Below are 11054 nucleotides of genomic sequence, written 5' to 3'. Positions count from 1 at the left end.
CCACCTGCTTTGCTCTTTCTGCTAAGGATTGCTTTGGCTATTCTGGGTCTCTTATTTTCCAACTGAATTTCATTATTGCTTTCTCTATTTCTATGAGGTGTGTCATTGGAATTTTAATTGGAATTGCATTGAATTTGTATAGCACTTTTGGTAGTATAGTCTTCTTGACAATATTAATTCTGCCTTTCCAAGAACATGTGAGACTTTCCATCTTCTAAGATCTTCTTCAATCTCTTTATTTAGTGTTTTGTAGTTTACATTGTTCAGGTCTTTCACCTCTTTGCTGGATTAGTTTTTTTTTTTTTTTTTTTTTTTTTTTTTTTTTTTTTTTTTAAGATATTGTGAATAAAGTAGTTTTCCCAATTTATCTTTCAGAGGATCCATCACTTATGGATAGAAATGCATTAGATTTCTGATTGTTGATTTTTTTATCCTGCAACTATACTGAATTTATTTATTATTCCTAGAATTTTTCTGGTAGAATTTTTTGGATTCTCTAAATATGGAATTATGTAATTAGCAAATAGTGATAGTTCAAGTTCTACTTTTCCTACTCATATTTCACGAATTTCTTTCATCTGTCTAATTTCCCTGGCAAGAGTTTCAAGGACCATGTTGAATAGAAATGTTGAAAGAGGGTATTCATCTTGTTCCAGTTTTTAGAGGGAATGGGATCAATTTTTCTTCATTTAGAATAATGTTGACATTGGACTTAGCATAGATAGCCTTTACATTGTTGAGGTATGTTCTTACTATCTCTATTTTCCCTAGTGTTTTGAACATGAAAGGGTGCTATATTTTTTAAAGTATTTTTTTAGATGTTGATAGACCTTTGTTTTATTCATTTTTTTATATGTGTTGCTGAGAAATGTACCCAGGTCCACACACACGCTAGGCAAGCACTTTACCAAGAAGCCACAACCCCAGTCGAAGGGATGCTGTATTTTATCAAATACTTTTTCTGCACCTATTGAAATAACCAGGGGGTTTTCAAGATGGTGGACTAGAGGGTGATTGCATTTCATGTCGCTCCAGGTCTCAGGATTCAAGAAGATGAGGTTTTGAGAGACTCGGATTCAACTCAGAGCCACCGGGTGAGTCTCTCCCATTGGGGAGGTGACCCAGATGGGGTGGTAGTCCCAGAAGAAGGGGACTTTGTGAAGTAGAGTTGCCCAATGAAACCGCCACCCACCCACTGGAGTGGTGCACTTGGACAACCGGGAGCATTGTAGAGGAGGACCACTCAGCAAGACACTTGGGTGTGGAGTGAAAGCCCCAGTTCCTTAGGAAGCTTCTCAGAGGAGGAGCCACCCAGTGAGACACATGGACTCAGAGCAACAGCCCTGGGGCCATAGGCGACTGCTCTGAGGAGGAGCCACCCAGTGAGGTGTTTCACACAGGGAGAGGCTCCTGGATCCAGGAGGTAGGTCCAGGCCTCTTGGAACATTGCAGACGAGGGCTGCCCAGCCCAGGCAGTAGTCCTGGATAGAGGGGAACTTCTAGCAGGGGAGCTGACGAGCAAGATATCCCCACTAGGTAAGACTTCCCTGCCAGGTGAGGCTTTCCACAAGTGTGGTAGAAACAGAGACACAGGCCCAAACAAGCCTTGCCTCAGCCTGCAGTCTAGTTCCCCTTTGGCTGACCATCGGTCAACAAGTGGAAGTGCCTCTGCCCACCAGCAGGGATATACCCCACCTGAAGGTGACCACCCATAGAGGGGCAGCTTTCTTGTGGAGCACCACATTATCACGTTCCTCCAAGACTTCAGGCTACTGAAGGCTAGGAGGTGATATATTGGAAAACTACAGGGACACTATAAGTCAATAGAGAAAATCTACACTATCTCAGCATTTCACTGATAACTGACCAATATAAGAAAACAAGGGAAGAAATGTCCCAAACAAACTTAGATGTTACCTCAATAAAATCCAACGACAGCATGGATGAAGAAATGTCAGAAAGGGAGTTCAGAATGTGCATAATTAAAATTATCAGGGAAGCAAACAAGGAGAAGAAAGAGCAAATTCAGGCATTGAATGATTACACCAATCAACAGTTAAAAGAGCAAATACAGAAAGCAAAAGATCATTCTAACAAAGAGAGATACTGAAAAAAAAAAACAGAAATCCTTGAAATGAAGGAAACAATAAAGCAAATTAAAAGCTCCATAGAAAACATGATCAATAGGATAGAACACCTGGAAGACAGAACCTCAGATATTGAGATTAAAATAATCTTGAAAGGAAATTCGATCAGAGAAGATGGTAAGAAATCATGAAGAATCTACAAGAATTATGGGATATCATGAAAAGACTAAATTTCAGAATTACTGGGATTGAGGAACACACAAACAAACCAAAGGAATAAACAATCTATTCAATTAAATAATTAGATAATATCAGAAAATTTCCCAAATCTGAAGAATGAAATGGAAAATCAAATACAAGAGGCTTATAGGACTCCAAATACACAGAATTACAACAGACACACACCAAGGCACATTAAAATAAAAATACCTAATGTACAAAATAAAGACAGAATTTTAAAGGCTGCGAGAGAAAACAATCAAATTGCATTCAGAGGGAAACAAATACGAATATCAACAGATTTTTCAACACAGACCCTAAAAGCTAGAAGGGCCTGAAACAACGTATCTCCAGTCCTGAAAGAAAATTGATGGCAACCAAGACTCTTATACCCAGCAAAATTCACCTTCAGATTTGATAATGAAATAAAACCTTTACATGATAAACAAAAGCTAAAAGAATTTTTTTTTAAAAAAAGGAAGCTGGCATTACAGAACTTTCTAAGCAAAATATTCCATGAGGAAGAGATGAAAAACAATGATGCAAATCAGCAAAGGGAGGAACTATCCTAAAGGAATAGCCAAATAAAGGAGAAACCAAGTCGTGTAAAAAAAAAATGAGCCAAATGATTGGGAATACAAATCATATCTTGATAATAACCCTGAATGTAAATGGCCTGAACAAATCAATCTAAAGACATAGACTAGCAGATTGGATTAAAAAGAAAGATCTGACAATATGCTGCCTGCAAGAGACTCATCTCATACAAAGAGATACCCACAGACTAAAGGTGAAAGGATGGGGAAAAACATGCCATGCACATGGACACAGCAAAAAAGCTGGAGTATCCATCCTCATTTCAGATAATGTGGACTTCTGCCAAAGTTAGTCAGAAGTGATAAAGCAGGACATTTCATAATGCTTAAGGGAAGCAGAAATCAGCAAGACATAACAATCATAAATATCTATACCCCAAACATTGGCTCATCCATGTACGTCAAACAAAAACGTCAAACAAATCCTTCTCAATGCCAGGAAGCAAATAGATCACAACACAATAATACTAGGTGATTTTAACACACCTCTCTCACCATTGGACAGATCTTCCAAACAAAAATTGAACAAAGAAACCATAGATTTCAATAACACAATCAATAATTTAGACTTAACAGACATTTATAGAATATACCATCCAACAAAGAGCGAATACACTTTCTTCCCAGCAGCACATGGATCCTTCTCTAAAATAGACCATATTTTATGCCACAAAGCTAATGTTGGCAAATACAAGAAGATAGAGATACAACCTTATATTCTATCAGATAATAATGGATTAAAATTAGAAATAAATGACAGAACAAAAAAAAAAACTACTCCAACACCTGGAGATTAAATAATATGTTATTGTAGAATGAATGGATAACAGAAGACATCAGGAGGGAAATAAAAACAAAATTCTGAGAGGTAAACAAGGAAAAAGATATATCATGTCAAAATCTCTGGGACACTATGAAAGCAGTACTTACAGGAAAATTTATTTCATGGAGCACATTCAATAAAAGGAAAAAAATCAACAAATAAATGCTATAGCTAACACTATAGCTCAAAAGCCCGAGAAAAAGAACAAAACAACACCAAAAGTAGAAGACAGGAAATAGTTAAAATCAGAGCTGAAATTGATGAAATTGAAACAAAAGAAACAATCAAAAAAATTGACAAAATAAATAGTTGGTTCTTTGAAAAAATAAACAAAATTGATAAACCCTTAGCCACACTAACAAAGAGAAGGAAAGAGAAAACTCAAATTACTAAAATTTGGAATGAACAAGGAAAAACCACAATAGACATGAGCTAAATAAAAAAATTATTTAGAAGCCATTTTGAAAATCTGTACTCCAACAAAACAGAAAATACTGAAGTTATCAATAGGTTTCTAGACACATATGAATTACCTAAACTGAAACAGGAGGACATACACAATTTAAATAGATCAATTTCAAGTAATGAAATAGAAGAATTCATCAAAAGCCTACCAACAAAGAAAAGCCCAGGACCAGATGTGTTCTCAGTCCAGTTCTACAAAACCTGTAAAGAAGAGCTTATTCCAATACTTCTCAAAGTATTCCATGATCCTCCCAAACTCATTCTATGAAGCCAATGTAACGCTGATACCTAAACCAGACAGAAACACATTCAGGAAAGAAAATATCAGACCAATATCCTTAAAGAACCTTGACAAAAATTTCTCAACAAAATTTTAACAAATTGCATATAAAAATATATTAAAAAGATAGTGCAACATGATCAAGTGAGCAGTATCCCAGGGATACAGGGTTGGTTCAACATCTGAAAAGCAATAAATGTAAATCACCATATCAACACACTTAAAGTCAAGAATCACATGATTATTGTGATAGATGTAGAAAAAGCATTTGATAAAATACAGCAAAACTTCAAGCTCAAAACACTAGAAAAAATAGGGATAGTGGGAACATTCCTTAACATTGTAAAAGCCATCTATGCTAAGCCCATGGCCACTATCATTCTAAATATTGAAAATTAAATGCATTCCCCCTAAAAACTGGAACAAGGCAGAGATGCCCTCTTTCACCACTTCTATTCAACATTGCCCTTGAAACTCTACGCAGAGCAATTAAGCAATTAAACAGACCAAAGAAATTAAAATGATTCAAATAGGAAAAGAAGAAATAAAACTATCCCTATTTGCTGATGACATGATTATATAGTTAGAGGAACCAGGAACTTCTGCCAGAAAAGTTTTAGAACTCATAAATGAACTCAGGAAAGTAGCAGAATATAAGATCAATGCTCATAAATCCAATGCATTTTTATACATAAGTGATGAATCTTCGGAAAGATAAGTTAGGAAAACTACCCTATTCACAATAGCTTCGAAAAAAATAAAATACTTGTGAATCAATCTCACAAAAGAGGTGAAAGACCTCTACAATGAGAACTACAGAACACTAAAGAAAGAAATTAAACAAAACCTTAGAAGTTGGAAAGATCTCCCATGTTCTTGGATAGGCAGAATTAATATTGTCAAAATGGCCATACTAACAAAAGTGCTATACAGATTCAATGCAATTCCAATTAAAATCCCAATGATGTACCTTACAGAAATAGAGCAAGCAATCATGAAATTCATCTGGAAGAATAAGAAACCCAGAATAGCTAAAGCAATCCTTAGCAGGAAGAGTAAAGCAGGGGGTATCTCAGTACCAGAATTTCAAACACTACAAAGCAATAGTAACAAAAATGGCATGGTATTAGTACCAAAATAGACAGGTAGATCAATGGTACAGAATAGAGGACATGGACACAAACACAAATAAATACAATTTTCTCATACTAGACAAAGGTGCCAAAAATATGCAATGGAGAAAAGATAGCCTCTTCAACAAATGATGCTGGGAAAACTGGAAATGCATATGCAACAGAATGAAACTAAACCCCTATCTCTCACCCTGCACAAAACTCAACTCAAAATGGATCAAGGACCTTGGAATCAGACCAGAGACCCTGCATCTTATAGAAGAAAAAGTAGGTCAAAATCTTCAACATGTCAGCTTAGGATCAGACTTCCTTAACAGGACTCCCATAGCACAAGAAATAAAAGCAAGAATCAATAACTGGGATAGATTCAAACTAAATAGCCTTCTCTCATCAAAGGAAACTATCAGCAATGTGAAAAGAGAGCCTACAGAGTGGAAGAAAATCTTTGCCCCTCATATATCAGAAAGAGCACTAATTTCCAGAATATATAAAGAACTCAAAAAACTCTACACCAAGAATACAAATAACCCAATCAACAAGTTGGCTAAGGAAATTAACAGGCACTTTACAGAAGATCTATAAGCAAGCAACAGATGTATGAAAAAATGTTCACCATCTTTAGTAATAACAGAAATGCAAATCAAAACTACCCTAAGATTCCATCTCACCCCAATTAGAATGGCGATTATCAAGAATACAAACAATAGGTGTTGTCGAGGATGTGGGGGAAAATGTACAGTCATACATTACTGGTGGGGTTGCAAATTCGTGCAGCCACTCTGAAAAGCAGTGTGGAGATTCCTTTGGAAACTTGAAATGGAATCACCATTTGACCCAGCTATCCCACTCCTTGGCCTATACCAGCATACTACAGAGATACAGCCACATCAATGTTCATAGCTGCTCAATTCACAATAGTCAGATTGTGGAATCAACCTAGATGTTCTTCAAGTGATAAATGGATAAATAAACTGTGATATATATATATTTGAATATTGCTCAGCCATAAAGAAGAATGAAATTATGGCATTTGCAGGCAAATGGATGAAATTGGAGAATATCATGCTAAGTGAGATAAGCCAATCTCAAAAACCAAAGTACAAAGTATCTCGCTGATAAGTGGATGATTATACATAGTGGGGGGTGTTAGGGAAGCAAGAATGGAGTAAGGAGGGACTGTATAGAGGAAAAAGAGGGGTGGAAGGGGTGAGGGGAGGAAAAAGTAACATTGAATCAAACACTATTACCCTATTTAATTATATGACTACACAAATGGTATGCCTCTACTACATGTACAGAGAAACAATACATATCCCATTTGTGCACAATAAATATAAATTTTAAAAAATAAATAATCTTATGATTCTTAACTTTAAGTCTATTGATGTGATGAATTACATTTATTGATTTCCTGATTTTGAACTAACTTTGTATCCTTGGAATGAACCCTCCTTAATCATGGCACACTATCTTTTCAATATGTTTTTGTACATGAGTTGCCAAAACTTTATTGAGAATTTTTGCATCTATGTTCAACAGGGATATTGGTCTAAAGTTTTTTTTTTTTTTTTTTTTTTTTTTTTTTCCTTTATGTGTCTTTGTCTGGTTTTGGTATCTGGTTGATCCTAGCTTTATATAATGAGTGAAAGGGTTCCATCCTTTTCTATTTCATGGGATACTTTGAAGAGTATGATATTCATTCTTATCTGAAGTTCTTGCAGAACTCAGCTAAGAATCTGTCTAATCCCAGGCTTTCCTTAATTGGCAGCCTCTTGATGGCACCTTCTATTTCATTGTTTGAAATTTATCTTTTTAAATTATGTATATTCTCCTTATTCGGTTTGAGTGGGTCATATGTCTCTAAATATTTATTGATGTGTTCAAATTTTCTACTTTCTTTGAGTACAGGTTTTCAAAGTAGCTTTTAATCATCTTTTGTATTTCAATAATATCCATCATGACACTTCCTTTTTCATCACAAAATTTTAGTAATTTGAGTTTTCTCTTTCCTTCCCTTCATTATTGTGTCGAAGGGCTTATCAATTTATTTATTTTTTCAAAGACCCAAGTTTTAATTTTGTAAAATTTTTAAATTATTTCTTTTGTTTCAATTTCATTGATTTCAGCTCTGATTTTAAATATTTCCTGCGTTCTACTACTTTTGGTGTTGATATGCTCTTCTTTTTCTAGGGTTTTAAGATATAATGTTAGGTAATTTAATGTTGACTTTTTATTCTTTGAATGAAAGAGTTCAATGCAATGAACTTTCCTCTCATCATGGCCTTAATAGTGTCCCAGAGATTTTGAAAAACTTATTGGTGTGTTCTCATTTACCTCTAAAAATTGTTATTTTTTATCTCCTCCCTGAGGTCTTCTACTATCCACACATCATTTAATCTCTAGGTTTTTGAGTGGCTTCTATTTTTAATTTTATCATTGATTTCTAATTTTATTCCATTATAATCTCATAGAATGCAGGGTATTGTTTCTATTTTTTTTTTTTTGTAATTCCCAAAATTTACTTCATGGCATAACATATGGTCCATTTTGATCATGTATTGCTGAGAAAAAAAGTGTATTCACATGTCGATGGATGAAAAATTCTACATATGTCTGTTAATTCTAAATTATTGATTTTATCCTTGAGTTCTATGGATTTTTATTTAGTTTTTGTTTAGAAATCTATCCAGTGGTGAGATAGGTGTATTAAAGTCACCCAGAATTATTGTGTTGTGGTCTAGTTCATTCCTGAAATTGAGAAGGGTTTGTTTGATACATGTAGATGTTCCGTTGTTTGTGGCATATACATTCAAGATTGTTATGTTTTGTTGCTGCATGATTTCCTTATGCAGTGTGAAATGTCCTTATTTATACCTTCTGACTAACTTTGTCTTGAACTCTACTTTATCTGATATGCGGTTGGAAACCCCTTCTTTTTTACATAGAGCATGTAGCTGATGTGTTTTTCCCATCCCTTCACCTTCAGTCTTTGAATGTCTTTTCTATGGGAGGAGTATCTTCAAATCAGCAAACTGTTGGGTCTTGTTTTTAAACCAATCTGCCAGTCTATATCTTTTGATTAATGAGTGTAGGTCATTAACCTTCAGGGTTATTATTGAGGTCTGAATTGTATTCCTGGTCATTTTGGCTTATTTTTTTGTTTTTAACTTGCCTTGTTTTCTCCTTTGGTTGGCTTTTTTGTCTGTGTAGTTCCTCCCTTTGCCAACTTGTATTTTTTTTACTTCCTCCTCGTGGAATATTTTGCTGAGAATGTTCTTCACTACAGTTCAGGCTTTTTATTTGTAAATTTTTAAAACTTTTGTTTATCATGGAAGGTTTTTATTTCATCATCAAATTTGAAGCTAATTTTTGCTGGATATAAGATTCTTCATTGGCATCCATCTTCTTTCAGAGCTTGCTATATATTGTTCCAGGTCCTCCTAGCTTTTAGGTCTGGATTGAGGAAATTTTGATATACAAATTGGTTTCCGCCTATATGTAATCTGACAATTTTCTCTTGTGGTCTTCAAAATTCCATCCTTATATTTTATGCTGGGCATTTTCATTATAATATACTTGATGTGGATCTGTTGCATATTTGTTGTCCTGTAAGCCTCTTATATTTGATTTTTCATTTCATTCTTCAAGTATTGGAAATTTTCTAATATTATTTCATTAGATAGATTGGTTTGTATCTCTATTCCTTACTCTATCCTGATAATCCTTAAATTTGGTCTTTTCATGTTATCCCATAAATATTGGAGGTTCTATTGATGATTTCTTACCATCTTCTCTGTTTGGTCAACATTATTTTTTGTTATTAAAAAGTTTATTTAACAAAAAATTTAATATGAAAATGTACATGACCCGATTTTTATGTCATAGTTAAACAGGCCCTCTGGAAATGGGACGCGGATTTCTGTGCTGAATAGTTATTATTTATACTCGTTCCAAGGCTTCTAACATGATGATACTATTTCCTCGTATTACCACCATTCCAATATTGTTCTGTTGTCCACTAGTTGCCATCTCCACACATTCATCTATCACAAAATTCATAAAGGGGTCAAATCCCTGCAATATTCCTTGGACATGTCGGCCAGCACCTAATTTCAATGATAACTTCTTGTCCACAAATTTTTTCAGCTCAGGAGGATGATCTTTGCTCATGCTCTCTACTCCACAGGCTCAGAGATGCTTTGAAACAGAATTGGCCGGTCAACATTATTTTTAAGATTAAATATTTTGTATTCATTGTCTGAGGTTTTGTTTTCCAAATGATCTAGTCTGTTGGTGATGCTTCCTACTGAGTTAATGATTTGGTTTATTGTTTCCTTCATTTCTAGGATTTGTTTCTTTTTTTTTTTTTTCAGAATCTCTATCACTTTATTGAAGTAATTTTTTGCTTTCTTCATTTACTCTTTTGACTCTTTAGTGAAGAGATCTTTTGTTGCCTTTATTTGTTCTTATATCATTCTTTACTTCAGAGATCATTTTAATTGTATACATTCTGAAACTATTTTATGACATTTCTTCTATCTTGCCATCAATGGAATTTATTAATATAGCATCTTGATTTGTTTTGGACACTTTCTTCCCTTTCTTTTCATGTTGTTCATGTGTCTTCCTCTCTAGCAGTGCAGATTTGAGATATTATAGTTTCCATTCTATAGATTTATAGTGTCCCTACAGCTTTCAACACCTTGCCTTTAAGGGGGAGATCAATATGAACAGCACCCAATGCAATAACTATGCAGCTTTAAACCAAATATTCCATGTTAAGATGTTAACAGTTTTGTTGCAATAAAGAGAGATGATGTGCTCAATTATTATCTACAACATGAACAATAGTTTTGTAATAAGAAGTAAAATTTCTCATGGTGGACAAAGAGAGAATGGGGAAAGAGTGTAGGATGTGATGTTAATGAGGCAAAAGGTGAGAGTATAGACGTACTAGATCACAGGAAGAGTGAAAGAAGAATCAAAAGAAGTTGGTTTTTAGCAGGAGAAAACAGAGACTCCACAGAAACAAATAAATAAAGGGAGAATAGAGAGAGCAAGGAAAAAATAAGAAAAAGATAAAACATGTAAAAAAAGAAAAGAATCTACAATGAAACAGTAATATACCACTCAAAACTCTCAGTCCTCAATAACCTGATGTACGAAAATTTGTGGATGTGACAGAGGGAAATAAAAAGAGGCAAAAACCTAACAAAAGAAATCCTTGAAATGAAGGAAACAATAAACCAAATTAAAAACTCCATAGAAAGCATAACCAATAGGATAGAACACCTGGAAGACAGAACCTCAGATATTGAAGACAAAATATTTAATCTAGAAAACAAAGTTGAAAAAACAGAGAAGATGGTAAGAAATCATGAACAGAATCTACAAGAATTATGGGATATCATGAAAAGGCCAAATTTAAGAATTATTGGGATTGAGGAAGGC

At 34.4% G+C, this 11054-nt stretch overlaps 1 protein-coding gene across 1 annotated transcript; it reads right to left on the bottom strand.

The window, feature by feature from the left end:
- Window positions 1-9437: 9437 nt before the first annotated feature.
- On the bottom strand, window positions 9438-9812 carry LOC306655264 (small nuclear ribonucleoprotein G-like). The gene has a single exon (XM_079129659.1). The coding sequence runs from the start codon at window positions 9771-9773 to the stop codon at window positions 9543-9545; it is 231 nt and encodes a 76-aa protein (XP_078985785.1). The 5' UTR covers window positions 9774-9812; the 3' UTR covers window positions 9438-9542.
- Between the last annotated feature and the right edge of the window lie 1242 nt (window positions 9813-11054).

Source organism: Sciurus vulgaris (genome assembly GCF_902686455.1).
Source record: "Sciurus vulgaris genome assembly, chromosome: 2".
In the NCBI taxonomy this organism is placed as follows: domain Eukaryota; kingdom Metazoa; phylum Chordata; class Mammalia; order Rodentia; family Sciuridae; genus Sciurus; species Sciurus vulgaris.
Note: the sequence above shows the minus strand (reverse complement) of the source record. Positions and strands in the feature narration are given on the sequence as shown.